The 27161-nt window shown below is 38.9% G+C and overlaps 1 protein-coding gene across 1 annotated transcript in view; it reads right to left on the minus strand.

The window, feature by feature from the left end:
• The window catches only part of prkd3 (protein kinase D3), a 50675-nt gene extending 24534 nt beyond the window's left edge, over positions 1–26141 (minus strand). The window contains exons 1-4 of the mRNA XM_015034806.1: positions 25689–26141; positions 24135–24290; positions 23652–23980; positions 3058–3196 (exon numbers count right to left, since the gene is read on the minus strand). Of these exons, the coding sequence (XP_014890292.1) occupies positions 3058–3196; positions 23652–23980; positions 24135–24153 (487 nt within the window). The 5' untranslated portion in view covers positions 24154–24290; positions 25689–26141. The remainder of the gene's footprint in view (positions 1–3057; positions 3197–23651; positions 23981–24134; positions 24291–25688) is intronic.
• Between the last annotated feature and the right edge of the window lie 1020 nt (positions 26142–27161).

Raw genomic sequence — 27161 nt, forward strand, 5'->3', positions numbered from 1 at the left:
AAAACCATGCTGTGTTCTCATGCACAGGTTACACCACACAAAACAAAAGTAAAACTCCATAAATAATAATAAAAAAAACATCAACAAAAACAAGAACAGATAGACAATATACATTTTTTTTTTCTTTTTTTTCCAGAAATTAACTTCCAAAAAGTTAAGTGCTTGTCTCACACTAGAAAATCATACGGATCTTCTGGGGTAATTTTTTTTATTTTTTTTTTTATTTTTTTATGAATAGAAACCATTAAATGAGCTTAACACAGAATTAATTACATTTAGCAGATATACATTAAAAATCAAAAAGTCTCCAAACTGAATGAAAATATTAATGTAGAACCTATTTTCAATTAACTGCACAGATCCCCACTCCCAAATGTCAGAATAAGGAAAACATGGAATATAATCAAGGACCATAGCACAGCAATTAAACTCTGAAACCAAATTAAAATAAAAATAATTTAGAAATTAGTGATAATCCACGGATCTTTAATAATCTCATAGGAACAGTAGCCACTGCATTTTTATTTAGGATCACTGACTGATGAACAATCTACTGCAGGTGTGTTTGCTTCGGTCTGCATCACAGACAATAAATGATGAAAAATAATAATTTGCTAAAATCTCTTAAAGCTGTGATCTCCACAACAGAAGCTGTCTTGAATGCGCAGGCTAGTAAGCATGGCCAAAGATGACGGCCAATAAACAGATTTCATGTAACAATAATTTGGTTCTCCGGCAGAAGCACAGTTCTAGTAAACGCGTAATCTTGAGCAGCACTTACATGAGCTATGTTTTTTGGAATAACAAAATAACAATTAACAAAATAACAAAACAGAAAAACCCATAAAAGAATAGTTATTCTGTTGGTGATAAATTATATCTAAAGTGCATTGGTTTGATTTAACAGAAAAGTTCAGCTGGTAGCTTTAAAAGAAGCTAAAAAAACAGAACAAAGGGACAAACAGCCAGGCCAAAACCTCAAGGGCCAAGAGGGCTCTGCACAGTGTCCGCTGTGTCCAGGGGCCGCCCTGCACATCAGAGCCTGTTTACACTCCAAGGGTCTACTACAATCACTTACTGCAGGAAAAACAAGCGCTTTTCTCTTTGAGCTGCCGGCCAAGAAAAAGCAACCTCTGCCTCTCTCCTGCAGAGAGGAAGATATTCAGATCGTCCCTCTCCCACAGCCGCAGACTCCAACAACATACCAGCAGAGGGAAAATGAACGGAAGATGACAGGAGACAAATTGTGGGGCAGAGAAGGTTCAGATTTTTTCTATATCAAATGAACGGCCTGGGAACCCGGAGCTTTCTTTTCGTTTCAGTGTCACGAACTGCATTAAATGTTTGAAAAAAATATGATTTTGGTGAAGTAGCAAAAGTCAGATCTTCCACAGGAGTTTTAATCAGGCAGCTCAGGAATCACTGAGCTCAACTTTCAGAGTTTACACCTGCAGATGAGTTTAAGGAGGGTAGATTAGATGAGAGGGAATGAAAGCAGGCAGTCAGCTACAGACTGAAACAAAAAGACAAACACAGACATAGAGAAAGAAAAAGAGGAAGTTCTCCAGTCTTAAGTCTACATTCCTTAGTCCTGATGCCTGAGGAATCCTGGGATTCTAAACCTATACAGTCATCCGCTGCCTAAATCCCTGCAAACAAACCCCTCAGCCCAGGAGAGGCAGTGGGATATGCAGCACAGGTGGTATCAGGTGCTTCCCAGCAGAGACAGATGGAGCTGCAGAACAGATTAAAGCAGAATGGATATTCTGAGGCACTTTTTTAAGTCTCGGCACTCGCAAAGGAAGTTGATTCATTCATTCCAGGAAATGAGAAAGAAAAAAGGTTAACACCTATGAAGCAGCTACAAAGGTGAGCACAGGAAGACAGACGCACATGCATTGGCTACAGTGATTACAAGAAGCTTTTATAGCTCATGTTAAGTTATTTTATAAAAGCAGCTAGTTTTAATAAGTATGGGAAAGTGTTGAACTCAGTTCTTGATGTTGACCTTAAAATAAATTGTGTTTTCTGGAAGGGCTGTGAGCATTTATGGCAGAGAATTGAAGCTCCTTCAAGTCTATTCATTTCCAGTAACTGTTTGGATTTTAAAACGGTTGGATTAAACATCTCTGTGAATTTTGTGTCGGCTCTCCTCCTGAATTGGAAGTCTGTAGAAGCATGACGTCAAGTTTGTTTGGAGAAGAATAGACTGAACCAAAACTTTGCCAGTTTTCAAGTATTATAAATGTACATAAACTGGAGCACAAACTGTCAGACTGAAGCTTTGACTGATGTCATCAACTCTGCATCTCTTTACATTTGTAGGTTTGTCCTTCCTCTGGGCTTTCCTCAACTTTACCTAATGCAGCTAAGATAATAGCTGTGCAAGTATTCACACCTTCCACATGTTTTGACTTCACACCCACAAGCTTCAGTGTATTTTATTGACCTTTCATGCTTAGCTGTGAAGGAAAATAACACAGTTTTCTAAATTTACAACAGTAAATGGAATCAAGTCTTTTAAGTCTTTAGCCATTATTCTTTACAAAATACCTGAAGCTCATTCAGACTACGTAGATAGAAAAGTTCAAATTGTGCCACAAATTGTTCACTATTTTTGCTATGATCCTTGGTCTTCATGATGCTTTTTGTTCATTATTGTTCTCTAACAAACCTCTGAGGCTTTCCTATAGCAGATGCATTAATAACATTATATTGCATGTAAGTGGGCTCTAGTAGTTTGGTGACTTCTGAAAGCCAGTTGTTTGCACTGCATTTTATGTAGAGGTACAACAATACAGTACATATTTCAGATTTTTCATGTGCAAAAAAAAAAAAAAAAAAAGTATGCTTTTTTTTTCACTTCATAATTATGTACTGCCTAAGTAAAACAAGTTTGTGGTTGTAACGTGACAAAATGGAAAAAAAAAAGAAACACTTCAATGGCCATGAATACTTTATCAAGGAATAGTAACGTGTAAAAACGATGAGATGCTAATAAGAAGAGAATATAACAAAATTTTCACATCCTCATGAATCGTTTGCATGCATACATACCAGACAGCACCACCTCGATGAGGTCCCCTTCATGGATGTCTTCTACTGAGGTCAGCCTCTGCAGGATGTTTTCATCATTTAAGTCATGGCGGAACAGCAGGATCTTGTCATACATGCCAAAGAAGCCACACTCTGGGAACTGAGGAAATACACAGACATAAGATCAGTAAATGATCCAAGAGAAACATATCCGTAACATTTACTTTTAGGTGCAAGTAGCATTAAAACTTTTTAATGTTAGACTTTCTGCAAAAAAATTTAAATGATGCAGATCTGTTTGGGTTTTCTGATTCTTTTCGCACAACCTCGTGCTGCAGTGAAACTCTTAAAATTACCCTACTTTGAAAAATAATCATATTATGCCATTTCCAGAGTCTTACATCACCATTTGTAGAGGTATCGGAGTATTCTGAACCCGATGACTCAGGAAATGTGCCCCTGCTCAGGCCTCCTTTCCTCATTTCAGAGGAATTTACACTACAAGGTATGAGGAAATGTAACTCAAAGGGATCCCATTTTCAGGACAGAACTCAGGTCATAAAAGCTGGATATTTGATTTTTCAATGTGCAGTTCTTTAACTTAATTTGCCAAAGAAAAATCAACAAGGCGACAATACGGCTGTAACCTTCAACTAGCAGACATCTTTACTGCTGGTGTTCTGACCAAAGCTAACATGAAACCAAGTAATCGTGAAAAGGAGTTGCTACAAGACGTAAGATCAGGACCAAAACAGACCAAAGAAGAAATCCTGAGTGTTGTAGCGGAGAGTCAGAGCACAGGAAGTGCAACTCCTCTCAATGCGGAGTCACTTCCTGCCTTTACGGCACGTCATGACCTCCTACTGAGTAATGTTGGCATCCCTATTGTATATACGAATATGCAGCACAATGCAAAAGCATCCTTGTCAGTAAAATCTTTTCACATTTTGTAGTGTTATATCCAGAAACTTCAGTCTATTATATTTGAGTTTTAAGTGACACATAAGAAAAAAGTGCAAACGAAATTATGCTTTATATTTAGTTTTTATTTTTATTTATTTATTTTTTTTTTTTTACAAAAACAAATTTGAAAAGTGTGGCATGAACATTAAAGTTAACGCTCATCTGTTGTATAATCGCCTTTTGCTGCAGTTATGGCAGCAAAAGCTCAAATGTATTGGATGGAAAGCTCCTCTGAATTGGAATTCTCTCCAAAATTCTTAACTGAACTTAGGCCTTAACTTTGACTAGGCCAATATACCACAAGAATATGCATTGATCTGAACTACTCCATTGTCCAACTCCGGTTTTGTGTTTAGGTTCAATGTCCTTTCTAGAAGGTCAACCTTTATTCTAGTGCCTGGTCTTTATAGCATTTAGCAAGTTTTCTTCCAGGATTGCGCTGTTTGAAGCTCCATCCATCGTCACATCCACTCTCATCAGCTTCCCTGTCACTGCTGAAGAAAAGCACATCTAAGGCATAAAGCTACCACAGTCGTGTCTCATGGTACAATTCTCACGATTGCCAGATTCCTCCACATGTTAGTTGTGTTCTCTGAGTAGCTTGTGGGAAACAGCACTTCTTATGACTGTAATTGAATAAAAGTCATAAGGATTCTTTCTCCCCACCATTCTAAAGTTCTGATTTGTGGAATGCATGACCTGTTGAGAGAGCCTCTCCTCTGAGCCGTGGCTCTATGCAGCTCCTCCAGAGTTACTGTGGGTCACTACGCTGACTATTAAAGCTGATGTCTAAGCAACTTTCTTAATGACGTAATGACAACCGTACCACCTCTGTTCTTTCTAAAACCTTTTATGCTGCGTCTGTTACAGTCATATAGAGGCAAAATACCTTTAAATCTCAGCACAACTTTGTCCCTGAGCTGTCTGATTTTGTCCTCGGTCTTCATGATGCTGATTGTTCATAAATCTTCAGAACATTTGTGACATTTACAAAGAGACTAAATTTCACCCAGATTAACTCTATTTACTAATTAGATTAATTTTAAAGCAGTACCTTGCACTTATTTTCAGTCAAATTAGTTTTCTTTTAGTATCATAGTAATTTCAAGAGGAAGTTCTTCTCATCTCCTGTGAACAACACATTTTGCACACCTGACTGTACGGAAAATGTCGATCAACAATACTGAGATTTTTGAATCCAGTTTTCATGGTTTTGTAACAAACTGGGAACTGGGGGGGCTTGGACCATGACATCAGCCTAGTGTTGATGCCAAGATGGCTCGTATTGAGGGATACGCCAGCTGTTTCCCCTTGAACCTGGGTCATGCACAATGGGCAGGACAGAACAATATCCACGTGGCCTGGGAGCAGCAGAGGTTGACAGTGTCTGGGCACAGGACACAAAAGACACCTGGGGTCTTTGGAAGTGCCAAGAAAGACCAATACCAAGGTTGTCTGACCGCTGGAGAAACACAGACTGCAGGTGACTTGTAAACAAAGACAAAACTCCAAAAAGCAGTCATTTTTGTTATTCACCTCTTTACACCCCAATTGGCAGTGAATCCCCACATATAGTAATGTACTTAGGAAGTGTGTTGATGTAGCTTTTTAAAAGGACTGTACACAAATACTATTTTGTTTTAAATGCCTTCAATTCATCACTCTAAAACGGATGGTGCAACAACAAAACCAAGTAGCTTATCAATAATGATCAAATAAAAAGAAACAAAATTGAAAAACCCTCGACTTGCTTCTCCTTAGTTACCTCGTCCAGATCAAACTCAAGTGGACTCCACTGCACTCCCAAGCCAGCCATAAGGTCCACTTAGTCCTGGGTCCAACCAAGCACCACTCCATTTTAAAACAATTCAACTCATAATTAAACCACAGAGTGAGATCTGCTGCCAGGCCTTATTAACACTCTCCACTGAAATTATGTCATTGCCTGGCAGAATTTAAACAGTCCAGATGAGTTTTTCCTTAATTAAGTTAGTTTTTATGAACTTTCATTGACTTTCCAGTTCATTTCATCTAGTCCGACCAATCTTTTTAAAAGCTTATCCAACTTACCACCATGGAATTTGAAGCAGTAATGCATGCAAGAAACAAGACTTCTGCCATCCTAAAAACTTTTGGTCACTACTGTAAGATTGCATAATTTCACTGAAATGTGGTAAAAGCAAATGTAAGTCTTCATGGTGGCTAAAACTAAATGAATGACTTTCACAGCTACAAAGATGCAGCTCGGCTCAACACTGTGTGTTGCAAGAGGCACGTGTCGGCTTAATGGAATGTTTCCAGCTCACCCCCTCATTCTGACACATCTACTTCCTAAACCCTCTCACGCTTTCAGGTGATTAACACCATGTGGCATGAACCGTCACCGCCCCGTATGTGGAAGAAAAATGGGGAGCATCCTTCCTGAGCTGGCTGCAGTTTCGCTGTGGGGTTTTCCTCCTCCATCCGGACAAGCTGGCTCTCAGATGCACACTTAAAAATTAGAGTCTTTCCAGATTGACCCCCCTCCTATTGGCATATCGAGCAGCACTTTCCACTGTGCAGAGCTCTGTAGCAGGAGCATCTGCAGGCAAGCATGTAGTGTGCTACAAGGGCAGAGGACACAACTTTCCACACCCGCAAAAGCAAGAGGAAGCATGAAGTACAAGAACAATAGATTGGCAGGTTTAGGACGCTATTTTAACCATTTCACTTTAGCTAAAAGCAGTTTGTTGATCAGAAAAAGGTGGGGTGAATGCATGTCTAAAGCAGACTTTGACACAATTTTTTTTCTTTCTGGTCTGCGACAATAAAGCTCTTACCGCCGTTTTACAGCCTTCACACAAGTTAAATCTCACAGAACAGCCTCGACACATATGACTGGATGGATCTCTGAAGGCTAGCAAAGCTTTTTATCATCTTCAAACGAAGATTCATTCAGCCAAGCACCCACGACCACACACGCACACCAAAGACAGGGGGGCTGTGTGTGAGGTCCTCAAGTCAGGCTGGAAAGACGAGTGCAGAGTTGTATGGTTTTGTTAAACGAACTAATCCACCATTGATGTGCTAAATCCTGTTGCGACTAAAAGAAGTGAAGGACAGGGACAAAAGAAGTGAGTAAAAGTGACAAGGAAACATGACTGACATGTTATTCAACCGTTTCAACCATGAAAGACAATAAAATTACATCCGAATTCACCCATGTACAATTATTAAATAATTGGTTCATATGCCATGCTAGTGCAAAGCATAGACAGATCAACAGCTGTTCAGTCCAAAAGTTTACACAGAACTGAGACTTCATATCATCCTCCGATGTCCGACTGTTTTGTAAATGTTGATCAGCAGAATCAGACATGCTGAGGATGGTGCACAACAGTTTTGCTTATATTTAACACACATGCATTTGAATCCACACCACGTGCTTCATGTCTCAGCACTTCACAACTATTCACAACTTTGTCTTCATCTATTAGAAAACCTCAAAAAAATGCACTCATGTTTGTGGTTATACTGCGAAATGTAAAAAGGTTTTGCAAGGCACAGTAAAATGGATTTCTCAAGTCAAATGGTGTAAAGAGTAGTGTGTGATCGCAGTGAAGAAAGTGTGTGCTGCTGGATATTAGGCTGATATACACCTTTACAACCTGGCAAAGGACCACGCAGATGTGATGACAAAAATTTGTTCAACTGGTAAACACACTGTAAAAGTAAAAAAAATAAAATAAATTAGATAACAGTTTCATAAATTATATCAGGAACCAGAATGTTTTGTTTTGATAAATTTATAAAAACATAAAACTAAAAAGAGGAATTAAAGAATAAAGTTTCAGCTTTGAGATTGTGTGTGTTTTTGTTTTTTACTCCATGAATAGTTTGATTGGTTAACTAATCATCTAAGTTTATCTCTTCTGACTTTTCTCTACAATCTTATTTATCATTAGTGTTATTTGGCTGCCTATAACACTCTTCAAAACAGGCGCAATTTTTTCCTAAAATGGCAAAGGGAAGGAAGGCCCCGTTACCTCTGGCATTCAACTGTCATGTGGTTTATTTTCACTGCATTAGGCCATTCTTCCTTCTAACACTGTAAATATCTAATCTGACACAGCCAGACACCCACGGTGTAAAGGTTAAAGTTGCACAACATTTCGTTTAGAAAATGCTGTGAGCTGTCATTATTTAAAGCAATGCAGTCTTTCATTAAGAAAGCAGAAATGATGCGTCGCTTCATGTAAACCTAAACTTAAAAGACATCTTTACCACTTTGTAGCTGGCATTTCTTAAGATTTATTGGGAACCGAAGCTATGGCTTTAGGGAGATATTGAGAGAACAACTGCTCCTCCGATTGGGTATGAGCACGTACATCTAGGTTACTGAAGAAATGCAATGACAAAACAAGGTATTCAAGTAAAATAACATTCAACCTCCAAAAAGCTGGAGTGTATTTTTTTTTTTTTTGTTTTGTTTTTTTTAATCAAGGTGCCTGGCTCTTGTGAAATATTCGACACCAGTCAGGAGGTGGAAGGCGCTTGTTTATTTTGCTTGAGGTGGCAAGATACAGGCCGTCACAGGGTCTGTGTGTGATCAAATGTGCTTTTATTCAACAGATAAATAACACTATTGACTTATAAGTTTGCAATTATTTAATTGTGAAAGAAAGTGGATCACATACCCTGGAGAAACTTCATCAAAAGACAGAAGATAACTTTCTTTAGTTTGTTGTACGTTAAACCGAGCTTCTGGTCTTAGAGGCAACTAATAGCAGGATTTTTGCCCCGGAATGCTTTAAGATGTTTCATATTTAGTATACAAGTCTTACAATAAAGGAATAAACCACAGTAAAGGTTTCTTAGAAAGGAAAGTTTTTTTTTTTTTATCAAAACGGTAAATTGAGGTATAACTTACCACCCACAAAAGAGGAAAATACGCTTCGATACTTCATACTTTGCCAAAATACGGCACTGGAAAATCTAGTTGCATATGCTCACCAGTGTTGAGGGTAAATTATGCAAATTCCTGTGCATATCAAATGCAAATGTTAAAATTTGCACAGGAATTTTCAAGTAGCATTAAAAAAATGAATTCTTTTCAGAAATGGTGTTACTAAATTAAATTGCTTTAGTAACTTTTTCGTCATCTATGAACTGTTTCAATATAAAAAAGGTTAGAGTGACTATACAGTTCTTTCTTCAGGAACAAATATACACATTATCTAATTTTGAAATACAATTATAGTTTTAATTATGGAACTGCATCAATGCAAAAATGGTACTACTGCACAGATGTAAAACTGCATCATGCTAATATTAAATATTCCTCAAATTTTTATGAATGTTGCTAATTCATGATGAAGAAAAGGAGTTAAATGGGAAAGAAGCTCAAATACATTCCTAACACTACATACAAAACTAAAATAGTAACATTTATGTGATAAAATACAGGTACAATACATCTTATCATATTTTTTTTCATGCTAATTCATTAATAGTTTTGGTTCGTTTTGATAAGTGTGGCTAATGGAAAGTTGACTGGAAGTAAAAGATGTGGCAAAAAAGTGCACAACCAACACAGATAACTGCAGCCTTGAGAGGACTGTGAAGTAATCCCATTAAAGAATTGGGTTAGATTCAAAAGGGATGGTCTGCAGTTGATGCTTCAAGAATCACCACAACCACATAATAAGGACTCAAGCTGTCACATTCAATATATTAAACTCCTTAACCAGAAACAATCCAAGCTGTCTGGTATCCAATGGGAAGTTTCCACAGCCAGTGATGATTTAGAGAACTTGTTAGTGATCTGAAAGCAATAAGACCACATAACCAGACAACCATCAGGAACATGCTACAGTGTAAACTACCGAGGTCAACCATCCCCTAGCTACAGAAGCCATATATAGGTTTCAGTTCCCCAGTCAAGATTTCCAATCAGTACAAATCGGCTCTGCTACAGCCCCAGGGCCATTTCAGTGCTTTGATAGACTAATGAACGGGGTCATTTACATGGAAATCTAGGTTAACACCAAAGTGGGGTAAAGAATGAGTCGTCCAGCATTAAAAAATAAAAAAATAAAAAACAAAGGTTTCACTACACAACAATGAGTGACCAAAGAAGAAGTAGATTAAAGTCATGGAGTGGCCAAATCAGTTTTCAGACCTCAGTCCAACAGAAAACCTGTACATTGTCAAGCAGAAAACAAGAGCACTGAAGGATTTAGAGAGCTTCTGTAAAAAGGAATGGCTCAAAATCCCGTTTGGAAAACTTGGTGATTGGCTACAAATAATTTCTTACATCCTATTAAGTCAGCTGATTCTAAGTGGTGCCTATTTCACTCAATCACACAAGGACACAATACAAATGATTTTAAAGCCCTTTTATTTAAGTATTTTTATTTTTTTTTGCTGATATTCTGGCTCTCCACATTACAATGAAACTACAGCAGTATTTAGAGAATGTGCTTTTGTTTTGAAAATTAGCAGGAGTTATTTCATCCACTGTATAAAGGGTTTTCACCTTTTGAACCGGTATTCTAAAATACTCAAATGCAACAGTTGCAACAAAAACACTGAATGCAACCAAATCTTGACTAATAGATAAAGATAGAATATATTTAATGTTTCAACAGTTTAAATTAGAGCACACCACTCTCCCTAACAGTTCCTTATTTTCATCATATGGCTTCTTTTTATTATTATTACTTCGTAAAAATACAGTTTATCCCATAATATGGTCTATTTTACGAAAAGTCACTATTTACAAGGAAAACAAACTTTTTTATCTTCAGTTCAAAACAGAAACTAAATTACACACTGTAAAAAAAAATGCACAATGTAAAAACAATATCTCAAAGAATAAAATAAGTTAGTTCCACTGAGTCAAAGCTATGCCACTTCACCTTCAACCTTTTTTTTGTGTGTGAAAGGACTTCACAAAGCTCTGCAGCATGGCTATTACAGTATATGAGAAAGTATTGTGAAGACAAACACATGTAATGTTCAGGAAAAAAATGACATTTTTTTAGGTAATTCCCTCTCCTCCAAACTCTGCGATGCATGCTTTGTTTCCACCATACATAACATAAAACTGTTTGCTTCTGTGTTTTTACATGCAGGCCAAGAAAAACACCCTACAGCTGGAGGCACAAGAAATGGGGGGGAGGGTATGCGTGGCTGTCACATACTTCATCTTTCTACACCTCCAGAATCCTGCAAATCCATCCCATCGTGCACTGAAACAAAGTCACTGTATATGTTCCTCATTACATAGCCGACTTTCCTCTGCAAAAGGAAAAGTTTTAACTCAATGAGCCACATGCAGCAGAAAGGAAACTCATGCGGTGGCTTAGTGGTAATAGAAACAGTTACTTTCTCACTTTTAGGGCTGATTAACGTGTTTTCTTCCATGTGGGGGAATATGCCTCGCTGTTCATTCATAGTTCTTACAGTATGAGCTCAATGTCGTTACAGAATGTAGCAGCGCAACATTTTGAATGACACTCGATGCTTCTAAACCCCCGAAGCCCTAGCTAAGCATGAAATAACGCTGCGCTCCACACGTATGTGGTGCTACAGTGTGACACAAGCAAAACAAGGTCAAAATCCTAACAGTAATTCAACTGTTGCTCTTTGCAGCAACAACATGCTACAGGCTACGCTGTAAGGTTATCAGTCTGCAAGTCCCAGAGATGTTTGATCACTTTAGTTAGGCTTTGCACAGCTACAAAATGCCTGAAGTTAAAAAAGTGGCAAGATATTATATGCAATAAACTCTGCTAGTTTTTGTGCTGCTTTGTAAGTCATCTGTTGTTTTTTTTTTGTTGTTTTTTTTTAACCGGTGCAGACGTGGTGGAATCGCTCCTCTAACCACCGCGATTAGCTACAGAACCTTGGCCAGACCACAGTATAACAGGAGAGGAGACACCTGTCATCTTAGATGTCGTTCAATCGGCATGAGACGATAAGAAAGCTATACCGCTTACCTTATTTGCATCAATCACAAAAGCAGATGGTTTCCAGCCAAAGCCAAGAGCAGTCTGAAGAAAATCCTACAGTTATTCTGACATGTTTTTTATTATTTTGATCTGGAGAAACATTACTCCTCCTGAGCTGAATTGGCCTAAAGTACAAAAGCCACAGAAGTGCTGAGGAGATAATGGAGGTGAGGTCATTGTTTAGTTACAAACCACTGTATCGCTAATCCAACCAGGTGGCTTTTTTAGTCTAACACTGCAAAACAGTTACATAAGTAACAGAAACATCCTTGCATCTCTACAGTGACCTATATATCTATAGGTGTGTGGTTTCATGTATCTGTGTATGCATGAGTGTGTGCATGGCTTTTTACAGGCATGAGCAGTGTCCAGGCAGACCAGAGGAAGGCTGAGTCACAGGATCTAAGGCCCTCACAGGAAGACAGCAGCATGATCTAAGACAAGCTTGGCCAGGCCCCTGCACACAGCTGATGAGTTATGGCTGCAAACGATCCAACCCCTGAACCTCTGCCTTAAACATATATGGTGCCTTGCAAAAGTTTTCATACCAAATTACAGCTACAAATGTCGGGAGCTACAAGGCATCTTATTTGAAATCTATGAGACAGAACAACCCAAAGTGGTGTACAGCCAAAGTAAAGTAGTAGGAAAACCAAACATGGTTCTCAAAAAATGCAAACATATCAGATTGGATCAAGAGTTCCTGGTTAGCAGTTTTCAACTCCTGCCACAGATCCTGAAGAGGGTTAGGTTTGGGTTTTGACAGGGTCACTAACATGTAACAACAGTAGCTCTTGTCTGTCTCTTTAGAGCCATCGTGAATCTCTTCCCAATTTCAAGTGTTTTCCAACAGGTTTTCTTCCAAGACTGTGCATTATTTAGCTCCATCCATCTTCCAAATCAGCACTGACCTGCAGGACAAAAGCATCCCCACATCATGATATCAACACCGCTATCTTTCACCATAGAGACTAAGTAAGTTTTCTTCCACAACAGCAAACGCCAATTACCAGAGCTCCTTCTTCTGAATTTTCTTGTGCCACTTGTGGTAAATTGTATCTCGAAGTTCTTGAAGTTTTCTTTCAAACAGTCACAAACTAATCCCTGACCTGTCTGCTGTGATCGTTGGTCTTTATGGTGCTGTGTTTTCACTGATATTCTATAACAAACCTCTTATGCTTCACAGCTACAAAATAGCTAGATTTCAGATGTGATTAAATTTCACACAAATGAATGCCATTTATCATAATAGTGGCTTCTGAAGCCATTTGGCTACTTTGGGTGTTATTTAATGTCATCATAAAAACGCATCCCACTGGTAACAGATTTTTTTGTTTATTTTTCTAATGAAAACCATAATTATCCTCACAGTTAGGCACTATTTTGTGTTAGTCAATCAGATGCTTGAAAGTAATGTGGCAAAATCTGAAAAAGTTTAAAGTATATGGATAGTATTACAAGGCAGCGTACTTAACTACTAACTCCATGTTCCCTATCTGGTCCAGGAAAAAGCCACCAGCTCCACATGGAGCAAATGAACAGATGAACCTGGGGGCAATTTCTGCTAAGATTGATGGCGTCTGCACTTTCTCTTGTTCTGATGGAGGTCAGAAGGTGTGTGGTAATAGCAGGATGTAGGAGCAGACATCTGTTGCTCAACAAAAAAAAACAAAAAAAACATCAAGAATCATTGCGAGGTCTGTTTCAGAAAGCCATTAAAAACAAGCTCCTTGATTTCCAGGTTCTTTTGTGGACTTAATTTTGCTTAACGCAGTTGGTGCCAACTCAAAAACAAGCAGAAAAGCCACATTTCAACATTTAACCTGTCACCTCCTTCTAAAACACAAGCCCCAACAGGCAATTTCTCTAAATGTTTATATGCAGGGACAAGAGTAATGGCAGGGGCAGCGTGCAGAAAAGCCATTTCACACAGACTCGAACAGGCTGTGCTGCTCCGCCGACCACAGCCGATTGGAGAGCAGCAGCGGAGGGAATATGGAAACAGGGAGCGGCTCTGAGGGCAGCTAACCAGCCAATGTAGCTGAATAAAGAGACACAGTGACAGAAGGAGCCCTGCTGAGTAGCTTTCTTTTCGTTTGAAATTCAAACTAAAGTTCAGCAGCAGTACAATTTCTAATGTTCCATTTTAATACATTAGAAACAATGCTACTAGTTAAACGTTTTGCACGCCCTTTACCCTCTGACGCGCAAAGACCTTCTTGCTGCATCAACATATAATTTCACTTCCTCTGCCACCTTCCTATCAGTTTGACAGATCACTCTCTGCTCTGAGAGACAGGAAAGGCAAACAGTGCTGAGAAAACAACACAGAATAAGACATTCTGAAACCTGCTAAATGCTACAGAGATCAATATTGCCTCGATGAAATGACTGAAAGGCAACAATAGAAGTTACGTGAACTTCACTGCTGGTCACCGGAAATACATTTTGGCAGATCTCCTAAAAAATGTGTAATCTTCTGCTCCTAAGAGCTCCTCTAGTGAGCAAAGATTAACTTGGCTACACAGAAAAGGGATGCATTAATATGAAGAGGGTAAGCTTTGTGCCAGCAATGTTAGTTTGACTGTTTCTAGTCAGCATTTGTCATGCTTGAAGCTCCCTAGACGGAAGCCAGTCAAAGTCGATTGTTAATAAGTAAATTAATAAGGGAAACGAGAAATCCTCTTTCACTGAACCGTGGTAATCCACGGTTACAAATTCATCAGCGCTGATGGGAAGCAATCCCAAATAACACGTGCAGGGCCTCACAGAAACAAAATGGCTGGGAGTCCCACATATTAAATGGGTGCACCGTTACGCTGCACTCCACCACTTCAATACAATAATAATCAAAGCCATTTCAGATAGCATTAGCAGAGATTGGAGTGGTGCAAGATTAAAAACTCGCAACTGGCAAGTCAAGTGCGGTGAAGAATATTCAGGCAAACTACAAGCCACGTTTAGTGGTGCAACTTGCCTTCTTCTGGTGGTTTTGAGAAGGAAAAAAAAAATTCAAACCCCTCCGCAAAGAGCCCCCTTTCTCCAGAGAGATCCAAACTTCTCCACTCTGTCATTCTCCGACTCTTGCGGCCAGGCCTTGTGTTCTGCCTTGCCACTTTACATTTAAAGGGGAGCAAGGCGGCAGCAATGTGCAGTGCAGATGGTAGAAATTACTTAGCTCACTTAACTTCAGAGATACCCCCCCCTCTTTTTTTTTCTTTCTTCCCCCATTTTCCACAAATTACTCCAAGACCAGGAAAATTGATAGATTCCTTGTGTAAAATGGCTTTAGGTTGTGCATGTGCATCAATCCCCACTGCGATATAAATTTAGTCAACCCCATGGTTTTGGAATACATACATCAGTAAGCCTGAAAATAAACACTGAAAACCTATGTATAAAAGGAGCAATTACCATGCCTTTTAAAACCAATACCAGTTGTTTTGATTCACTGGTGACTGGTTTTGTTGTTGACAAAAAGCCAAATGAACTTTCCAGGAAAGTTTTGGCTTCGTATAGCACACATGGTTCTACGCTGCTGCTGCCGCCGGGACATCTTCTGGGGTGAAATACGGTTACCAGCTCCAAGGGATGATGCACTTGTTGGCATCATCTCTTGACTACAAGGGAGTCTGATGGTGATTTATTTCCTTTGTGTTTCAGTCAAGGTTAGTTGGAGTGAAGTGGGGCTTGCGAATGTTTCACCTGGTGCATTCTCTCATTCAGAGAGGATAAAACATGTGTATGCACTATTAAAATACAAGGCCCATTGAGATGTAAAGAAACTAGGCAATTTGAAACTAAGGTTGTTGTTTTTTTTTGTCAGAATTGTGAAAGATATGTTTGATGCAAAAACAACATCTCCAGTTAATCTTTCAGCACAGCTTTCTGACAAATTTGGATCTTTTTTTTTAAAGAATGAGTGTATAGTATCAGGTAAAGATCTGTCATACTGTTAGACTACAGCCAAAAAAAATCGAAATGGTATAATAAAATCAGAGTTCTGCAAAGAAGTACTAGAATAAGGGTGTGCATCGTAACCCTATTTTTCTTTACCTTTCTTACTAAAGTCATTCAGTTTGTGTGTTTTTTTTTCCCATTCAGCTGTGTAAGTAACACATGTTTACAAAAGAAAGTATGTAACTTAAACAGGGCTGGTAGGAGTACCGTCGCTTCTGTCTTCATTTGTTAAAACTTACTTTTACTTTAGACACAAAAGACAGCAACAAATAGTATCCAGCACTGATTTTTATAGTGTTTTCCAAGAGATACTTTTTAAAAAAATATTTAAAAGCACTCTTAATTTTTACTTTATAATGCTTTGCCATTCTCTTGTGTTCTCTAACCAGTTTCTGACTCAAAAAGGTCTTTGTCTCGGTAATTACAGAGGCAGCTGCACAGACCTCAACCAGAGCCTGGGAGTTAGCAGCAATGACAAAACCAGCGGGGAAACCTGTGGCTGAGGCAGCTGCCTTTCACAGCCCTTCCAGCTGTACTGCAGTTGCAACAGCATCATGTATTGAACACAGGAACAGGAACACAGGAACATCAGAGAAAACCCTTAGTATTTTCTTCTCATATGATTCAGAGGAACTGAACTGACACTTTGGAGTAAGCAGTAAAAATTAAAAATTACAAAAACATTGCTGAATGCAAAACCAATCTAACAAGTCGTCCAGCAAGTCTTTGACTGAAATGTTTCACTGTCCTAATAGTCTGATCCCACCCATAATCATCATCATCATCATCATCATCATCAGCATCACATCATTCTCCAAATATGCCGGGGTGAAGATGGAATGCTCCGTATCTGGCTGGCGGTCCAGGGCGACCAGCTGGCTTGCTGGGAGTCATTCTCAGAGTCGTGAACTTTTGTCCCACAAATGCTCCCTTGCTGGCTGCACGAGAGGACTTGGGCGACACCAAACAGGAAGCGCTCGACAAGTGGAAGCTATGGATGTTTATCTCGCGCCATTCATCAAGCCACCCCCCCACCCCCAAAAAACACCAGAAGGAGAAGTCGGAGCACAGCGAGCTCCCGGCTTGGAGTCACGGCGCAGCCATAGCCGGGATGTGAACAAGCCATCTTGGATCAGATCTGCCTCCACCACCCAATGGTTGGTTGCTTTCGTCCTTTCTCACGGCCTCCTAGGAGCCTGTACTGCAACTGCCTCCAGAGGGGTGACGCTACGAGAAGTGACTTGAAAGCATTCAGGACTTGTGAGAGCCTGAACCTATTAGACCTGGTTGTTCTGTTCTAAGGTTAGCTGTAACCCGCTAGAACTGCTTATTGTGTTTCAAACCACTACTATCAAAAGCTACTTTTTAGATCAGCTCAGAGAACAGAGAAAGGAAATCTATCCAGTGGAATCTGGCCAAGTCATGTGGCTGAGCCTTTCGCAGGGAGGGGAATGAGCTGCACAAAATCTATACAATGCACTGCTATTATAACAAGGCTGCATGACTCCCTGTCCAACAATGAGACAGATTCAAGAAGAAAGAGTTAAGGGGAGACATGAAAAGTCAACCTTGCAAACATCTGGGAGTTTTACTGATGCCAAACCACTTCAATGCTATATATTGAATTCACGTGTGGTGTGGATTTTCAATATGGTGACTTCAGAATTTGCGTGACTTCTTATGAAGTTTGAACACACGACCTAAAACCTTAGTGTGGAAAAAACAACAGACGAAAATGAAACTTAAAAAGACAGCAATGTTTAAGGAAAGCAAAGCACCGACGTCAGGAAGAAACCAACTATTTGTCCTTGAGCTATGGTCACAAGATTTAAGAAGATACCAAAAGAATGCGACTGCAGATTGCTACGATACCCGTACCACAGCAGCAACTGTTTTCCACTTTGAATGCAGCAAAACAACAAGTTCACTTTTCTTCCTAATCCTCTTTAGGAGCTCGAACTTGTGTGTAAGCCACACTACTTAACACCAAATGAGTTAAAACACACTGATGCTGTGGAACGACAGCAACATCTCCAAGCTAAAATGTAACTAATACTAACTAAAACTCTGACCAAAACAGGTGTCAAACAGGTTTTGACGCCTTTTGAGGCTTCACTTTCTTCCAGGATGAAAATTTAAGATTATTTTCTGCATTAAAAAAAAAAAAAACCCTATTTGCAACATTCCAAAAATAATGAAACAATACAACAAAGAATCAGCTGGCAGTTTTTAAAGCTTAGTTCAGCCCCACTGCTTTTATGCTACCTGGTCTAACTTATATCAACTGTATTTTACTAGATGTAAATCTATCATCCTAGGCTCGAAGTTCAGCTCATACATTTTAAAACTGAAATGAATCATTCTTATCGTTGACCAAGTTTATCAATTATTATTTAGTTTTTGGTGAGATACAGTTAAATCTGTTAAATCCAAGAAGATGACTTGATTTTTTTCTTTACTATGTTGCTGCTCTTGTTCACATGCATTTCTCTCGCCAGAAAGTAAAAACATATCTGCATCATTATCATTATCATCAGTATGTAAGGCAACCAGTTTTAAAGTGCTATAAACAGTACTGTAATGAAGTCTTGAGTTAATTTGAGCATCACTTCGGCCTTCAGTCAACAAACCTCCGCTTACATAGATGAAAAGAAGAATCTGTTATTTTTGGTCAGACGCATACATTGGTCAGAAAATGTTAGAAGGGACAAAACGCAGACAGCAGTAGACAGATGTGATACTAGCGTCCTGACTTCATTGTGGTCACTCTTTTTCTGCATGAAGTACTGAAAGTTTGTCTTTGAGGTCTTTGACGTTTACAGCAGCAGTCCTATCCAAAATACAAATGAATACCGTTGGCAAAAATGAGTCATGTTCCCGTAAAACAAAGAAATCTCGTTAAGCACAAAGCTCTAATAAAAATATCAGAAAGCTAATTTGTGGTTGGTTTAAAGATATAATAATTCAAGTTTTCCACTTCCACTACCATTAGATTGTAAGGTCTGACGTTAACTTCACGTTACCCACCTTAAGTTTAATTCCAAATGTTAACTATGTTTCTAAAGCAAACTTTTACAGTACTTTCAAAAGTATTCACACACTTTTAACTTTTTCATACTAAAACATGCAGGATGTTGGCCCTCCAGGACCAACTTTGGGCACCTCTGGTTTAGATGTACAGCCATGTGTCTTGGTTGGTTTGCAGTTGTGCCATACAACTGCAAATGCACTCTCAAATGTTGCATTGAACAGATTTCCAGGAGATGCACGATTATCAGGATGTCGTTTCATAACTAAAACGTACACACATCTCTGCTGTGTTCTTCGAATTTCATGATCCTTTTTTGTTCACTAATGGTTTCCAACAGACCTGAGAAGCCTTCACCAAACATCTGTATTTATACTGAGAGTAAATAAGACACAGGTGAACTGTATTTAATCAGTAAGTGACTTCTGAAAGCAGTCTTCAATTTAAGGGTACCAGAATAAATGGGCATAAATGCAAATCTAGATTTGTATTTAAATTAAATCATTTGTTATTGCCATTTAACGTTGTACTGGTAAAAGTAAAAGGTTGTTTGCAGTATAAAGGTGGGAAACCAAAAGGCAGCAGTGGAACTTCACTTTTTACACAACTAAGACAAGGGAACTGAAATCAACTCGGAAAGTTCACAAATGATGACACAGCAGAAAGCTTGACACCGGACTGCATAGATTCTAGTTGGACTGAGCATCCCTGTTTGTTGCATGACTGAATAGTGAGTCACTTGGTGAAACGGGCCAAGTCTCAGCGGAGGAAACGGCACCACGGGAGGGAAGCGCACTTGCATTAATTTTTTTTTTTTTTTTTTTTTTTGCAGATATTGCCAGATGAAGTCCAAAATCGTTTCCTGTCTCCACTTCGATGACAGACACCTGAAGTTCTGCTGACTAGAGACGCCATGGGACATCCATCAGTGGACAATCAAACCAGGTTTAGAGATCCACAGCTTTACAAATTGGCACGAATACCTGGACCGTGCAAAAACTTCCCACTGTCATGCATATTTTAAAACAAGAAGCGAGGCAGGGATAAACTGAAAGCACACGAGGATACAGTCATATTTTCCGTTGATCTCAAAGCCATTTGGCTGGATGTCATGAAATAGTTGAAGCAGCACACTACAATTGGCAGACAAACTTTACAACAAAAGCAGTTGAGCAGGCTCGATGTGTTCTGCTGCAATAATGTAGAGAAGAACCAAGATAATCCCACCACCTCTGAATGGATACCATCTTTTGTGATTAAAAAAAAGTACACAAGAGAAAGGTAGTATGGATTTTATCTTGGCAGATGTGCTGGTTGGGAGGACCGTGCACTGATTTTCTCAGAGTCTTGAAAGCCTCATACTTCCAACTCTTTTTCCTCTTACTGTTTTCTTGCAACAGATCCAACATATTACAGAATCCATCTAAATGTCCGTGGTGATGAGATTTTCTGGTCTGCGGACCAGAACTGCTCATAACTAGCTAGTGAGAATCAGCAGACCTCGTAAAGAACAACAACATTACCCAGCTCCTCTGGAATGTCAACTCAGAAAACATTGGAGGCAAAGGACCCAAACTCAGTACAGATGGCTAATTCCACATCCTCCTGCTGTTTAAGCCAGCTCCTCATGTCATTCCTCTTCATTTTTAACAACCACTGTGTCAAACATCAGCCTTGCTCCGTCCAGTCTAAATCTGCATATTCCAGCTGCTGATGAAATGGCTCTTTTTAATCAGGCTCTTCTTTATTCCATCAACGATAATTACAGACCAAACAGAGTAATCAACATTAATCAAAAGAGGCCAAAAAAAGGCGATGATGGATCCACTTTCGAGCTATTAAATTAATTCACTAGGCTTTCGCTCTCTATTAATCCCATGCAACAAGTGCAGAAAATATTAATGCAAAACAACAACTGAGTGAGATATTTACAGCACTAGACAGATGTTGAGAACTTGCAGGTGAATACAAATCAACCTGATGATTTGGTAAAACTTAGTGCTGGGTAAATACTATTTAGAATTTGTAATAAGTCAAAAAAACAAAAAAAAAAAGTTTTAAAAAAAACCTGTCTAATGACCAGAATGGCATGACTTCACACTTGATTGACCACGTTAGGTCATCAGATTGTCGGAAAATAAAAATCTAATTTGTTTTCAACCTATAATGTGACACCGACAACAAAATTCCTTTGCATAAAAGTTGTTAGCATAGACAAAGTTAGCCATTTCCACTATATCAGAAATTATATGACATGATTTGGCTTCAAAGATGACATCTGAAATGCATCTACTATTTCTACAATAAATGCAAATGAGCAGAAATTATGTCCCATAGTACAGAAAGCATACATGAGCCTCTACAGTCAAAGGTGTAAGGGTTTTTACATCAAATATCACATAAATGTCAACATTTACTTTTTAAGCACTGGCAAATGGGATATCAGCCATGACATAATACTAAGAATATACATCAAACTGTCAATTTAATAGCTGTAGATAATTTCAAATCAAGGGGAGAGAACACGCAAAAGCTAGTAGAAGCTTCTAGAAAGGAAGCTGTGTATTATGTAGAGGCATGTTGTCTGTTCATGCAGGCTACCACAACAGAGAACTAGACTTCAAGATAACAGGAAGCTGAGCGAATTACAGCAAAGTTGCTAAGTTTTATCCTTTTAAAGAGTCATGTTTCGCTCGACATGGAACATGCTACCCTTGGTTTGTTTTTAAAGTTGAAGAGCAGATTATGTCAATGATAACATAAGCGATGATGATTTATTTATTGCTACTTGGAAAACCTGTCCCATTTGTTTTGTGATTAGCAATGCAAGGACTATTTCAACACCTTACGTAAACACTAAAAGCAGATGTTCACAAGTAGATGTTGCAGGATACAGTGAGTGCCTGTGCTTTAATTTGCAGAAACGGTCAGACATGTGAATAAATAGTTTATACCTATAACTCTCAAAGTGTTTTATATGGCTGTCAGCCACAATGGACACTGAGCTTGAGGCTACTCAGTGACCTCCATCTTTTTCAGCCTCAATTCTGAGAGACCCTAAAACCTTGCAACTTTCTGAGTACAAACAGATACCCTGTTATAAACGCAGGGACTGACGCTTCCTTCAGGAATGGTAGCAACGCTACTAGTGAATGCAAATTGCTAAAGAACCTAAAACATCACCTCTTGATTAAGTTTGGTTTGTTCAGAAGTAATAGTCAAATATGTAAATTTGTGACATGTAGAGCTGTGTAATGCAGCCTGATTGTGGTGATGTTTCTACTCCTAACATAAATAATTGACAATGGATTTCAGAAATGATAATGATAACATCGACTATGGATCAATTTTAAAGTTATTTAGAGCCAACAGTATTGTCACAAGATCATAGCAACACGGGGTAGCTAATAAAAAGACAGGACGCCCAGGATGCCCAGTCTGACCACAAGTAGCAGGATTGTGATGTGATGTGATCCACTGACACAGACTTCTTTCATAATTATAATTTTCAGCCATTGTTCACATCTGATCTGGCTTCTTTTGGTGCAGAATTACGATGCACACCACACATCAATGACCTAACAGTCACATAAGATGTAAAGATGTGACAAGACCGTTTAGACCACAGAAGCTTTGCAACCAATCAGATTCTTATCTGATTTAGTACCACATATAGAAGTGGCACAGATGAGATTTCTTGGAGGGGGTGGAAAGAATGAAATTGGGATGTTCAGGTCGCGATGAAAAAGTTAGGTATGGGTCACATATGTGCAAAGAAATGGATTTGAGTCACATTTGCCTGCTGTGTGAACGCAGCCTTAAAGTACTCAATGAGAAAGTGGTAGTTACAGGTAAAAGCAATAAAAAGTAAATCTGTGATCAGGAGTTGGCAACAAAATATCTGATTGGTTGAATCTGTACCTTAGGTAGATATAGATCTTTTCTGAGTTAATAGTTTTACCCAAATTACTTCTTCATGCTATTTCAGCTATTTCATATAGCAAAACTTGAAATGCTTATTCTTCCAATAGTGTTACACTTTATAAAAACGAACACACGTGCAGACGCAGAAACCAAAATACATAAACCATGAATAAAACTTTTCGATAAATTTCAGTAAAACTGGAAAATAACGGAAAAAAAATATATCACTTGTGCTCATCCGAGTTGTTATTTTTCCAGAAATCAAAAGAAATGGTAAATTATGTTTAGCAACATGGCCGGCAGTTGTGTTGAAATCCACTCCAGCGGTGTGGTTATAACACACTACCGCAGTCATGGAAAATAAAAGTGGATTCCAGATTGGACCGAAAAGTGCTGCATAGATCTGTACATGTTTGTGCACTTGTTTCACGTCAAGTAATAAAACACCACAACATAAAACAATGGGCATGTGGACGCCGTGTTGTGTAACTGGAGGAGCTTCGGCGCGACCGTCCGGCACGTTTCTGCTGTGTTTGACTCATTATTTAAGCACATGGCACAGATGTCTGCTTTGGAAAAACATGATCTGGACAGATGAACGTGGTGGGAGACAGCAGGACAAGCTCCGAGGCATCATTACGATGGCTGACTTTTTTAGGAAAACCTTTAATTTCAAAGAGTGAGTGATTGCATGGATGGCACTTTAAAAAAAATAAAATAAAAGAGACATTTTAGGACATTCTTACCTTCTGATCAACTATGGAGCACACCAGGTCCTTGACTGCGGACAGCGAGAGATCACAGGCCTCCAGGTTCACGGTCTCCCGGGTCAGTCCGATCTGCAGCAGGAAGGAGACCCCATGGAAGGAGCTACGCGAGTTGGTAGGACTTGGGGCGCTGTGGCTCCCGTTGGAGAGCCGCTGGTAGAGCGGTCCAGGCGATCCCGGCGAGGGTGGGTGGAGCGGATGGAGCGAGTGCAGGAAGGCCCGAGGAAAGGACGGGGGAGAGGAGGCAGACATTGGGTTTCTTCCAGTTGCGACGTGAGAAAACGCTGAACGATGGGATTCAGTGAAGGCTGGCAGGGAGAAGCACAGCACGGTCACTGTGGATGGGTTTGTCGTGCGGGAAATGTGCGCTCCTCATCAGTAGTAATGAGTCAGCGGCATATAATTTTAATTTAGGTGTCACTGACTCACAAAAATGATGCTGACAGGATGCTACCCACCCACCTGAGCTCAGAAAATGCATGAATCGTTCAAGAGGTGGCCCAGGTGAGGGAGGGAAGGTCTCTGAACAATCCACAGGCTGCTGCAACAAACTTCATATCCTGGAGTTTTGCTCCTTCTTTTTTCTAAAGTCAGTAATCCACTCTGACCAGAGAAAGCCTGTTCCCACAAACACACAAAAAGACACACACATTATTAGAACAATAAAAAAAGCAAAGTAGGGCCATGAATGAGTCAGCTCTTGGTGTTTACATTTTGTTGCAAGCCTTGAGGCTAAATCTCCTTATCCTAGCGTTATTCTTAATCCTGGAACTACCCACCTCTTATAACTTGGCAGTCAGTTCAGCTGGTGGTTAAAATATTTTCCTAGAAAAATCCAACACACCTCGAAAAATATGATAATTCATTAATTCTTGCTGCTTTGTATTACCTAATCATAAAATCAATTATCCACCAGCAATCAGTTTAGCGGCAGTCATTATTATTTGTATGCTTATTAAGGGAGAACAAAAATATAAGAGCAGATGTTCTTCTTATTGTTTCATTTTTGTTTGTTAACTACTAACAAAAATGTTCAGATCAATCTAATTTTGATATTATCCACAAATAAACCAGCTTAAATTAAAAAAAAAAAGTTTAATAACTGATTAACTCAGCTATTGTTGGGGGTAAATTCAGTAGGCTAAAAGATATTGAAAAGCAAATGCTAGCCATAAATCAGATTGACGTGACCTTAAACACACACACACACGCACACATCTAATGTGGATTAATTATGATTTATGCAATAAATTGTATTATATTTTTTAAACTAGTTCAAGTAGCAAAAGAAGCAAACTATTCTGCAACTTTAGCACAATAAATTGCAATATTTTTTGCACCCGATAACGATGCACAACATGAAAAGTATGAAACTCTAGCGAATTTCTTTTGTGAAGATACCCACCCTTAAAAATATAATTGCTTACAATAATACAATACAGATGCCACCTTTTTTTTTCATGCAAACTCATTTTACCATGCAATTAGTGTCTCCCTTTCACTAACACACACTTGCTCCTCTTCAGATGCATCAATATATATATTTTTTTTTTATTTTTTTTTTTTGGCTTGCTTGCTTTTAGTTTATGCACAGCATAAAACATGTTGCCAGGCACTTCTTTGTTAAATATCAATTGTTATCAATTTGTACATACTTTGTGACAAATGAGCCACTGAAATGGTAAGAATATCAGAATTGTAACTTTTTTAGTTCCTGTCTCATCCTTCAGAGCTCTAAACGAACATTAGAGCCCCAAGGAGAGGCAGGAGATAGTTCAACTTGACGTTTAGACCTCTTGCAACCGCACAAACATCTGGACCCAAAGCTTCATAACATCTGCACCCCTCCCACTTTCTATCGGCTCGCTGGCAGAACCTAAACCGAGCGGACGCCAGCAAAACAAGTTATACAAGCCGCCAAATCTGCTCTTTCTGTCCCTCTTTGTTGGCCCGGAACCCCCTCTACGTTGAAAAATCTGTTTCAGCCCAAACGCGTCGAAGTAAATGACACTTTACCTCCACTTCCAGCGAAGGGCGCTTGTCTTTCCATTGTGAGACAACTGAAGATGAAACTTTTCAACTCCATCCACAGAGAGAAAGCTAAGCCTGAAGTTTGGTCCCTTCTTTTTCTTTTTTTTTTCGATTTTGGACGTCACACGCAAAAAAAGGCGCAGCGTCGTCGTTTTACATCTAACTAACAGCAGCTTAAATTCTTCATTCAGGTTCGCCGAGACGAACCGTGCGGTCCATTTAGTTTATCTAATCCGTTATTCCAGATTGTAAATTCATGCGCATCTCATTATCCTTCCAGCTGTGACTACTCCCCCCTGTTTGGCGAGGATGAAAAAAGAGGGAGAGTAGTTGTTCTCGCCGGGGATTGGAGTCTTTTTATTATCTCCGCATAAGTGAGTTTCCATGTGCGGAGAGGAAAACTTGAACTACAGTCCATGTAAAGCAATGGCGCCTCCGCTAGGGGAGGGGGTACTCAAACCAGCGCGCATGCGCGGTCCTTTTCCGTTATTTCATCTTAACTGTGCCAAGAACAAAAATCATCCACATGACCCGGATTGGTTAGTAATACATTCATTTTTCAAAGGAAAGTATGTTTAAAGTAGCATCGGAACAAAATATGTCAAGTTGGTTTCACTAAATTTCAGCTAACAGCAAAGAAAATGTATTTTAATGTGTCTTAACACTTGCACATGCTGCTGTTTGACAGAACAAAATAGTGCTAATTGGTCAAAAGACTAAAGTTTGCGAGGCAGCTGTATGGCAGGCCGTTATGGCATAAAATCGGACCACATCCCGTTTCCATAACAGATTAAAACTGAACTACAGCTGCTCTCAAAAAATGTTTACTCAGAACAAGCCAACCTTTAAAGTCTCTTTCGCCGTTTTAAGAATTATCCCTCAACATTTAAGCAGCCGCTTCAACATTTAATAGCAACTGACAACCATAATTCAGTTTCTTCTAATAAACTTTCCACACACAATATTTCAGATATGTCAAACATAATTTCCCTTTAATCCTTCAAGTCTACTGGGTATTAGTATTCATTTCTACCAATCTTTTTTTTTTTTTTTTTTCATTTTGTCAAGTTACAAACACAAGCTTGAATTATATGCACAGTGTATTTTATGTATTTGGATCGAATGGGAAAGTTCAATTCAAAGTAGTGGATAACTTATGTGGAAGGAAAATGATACGTGGTTCAAAATTTTTCAAAAGTGTGGCATGCATTTGTATTTTGCCTGGTTTAATACCACAGAATAAAATCAAATTCAACAAACTGCTTCATTTGTAAGACAATTTAAAGTCATGAATCATTTTCATTCCACGTCACAAATATTCCAGAATTTTTTTTGTTGTGTCATACTAAAATAAAGTTTTTGCTTAAAAAAAAAAAAAAAAAAAAAAAAAAAAAAAAATGGGAAATTTGGAAAGATGGCGGGGGGGGTTTTATTTTTCAGGGCTTGTTTTTAAAAAAA

Source organism: Poecilia latipinna, unplaced genomic scaffold, assembly GCF_001443285.1.
Source record: "Poecilia latipinna isolate Pla-1442-1.1 unplaced genomic scaffold, P_latipinna-1.0 Scaffold312, whole genome shotgun sequence".
NCBI classification, from domain to species: Eukaryota; Metazoa; Chordata; class Actinopteri; order Cyprinodontiformes; family Poeciliidae; genus Poecilia; species Poecilia latipinna.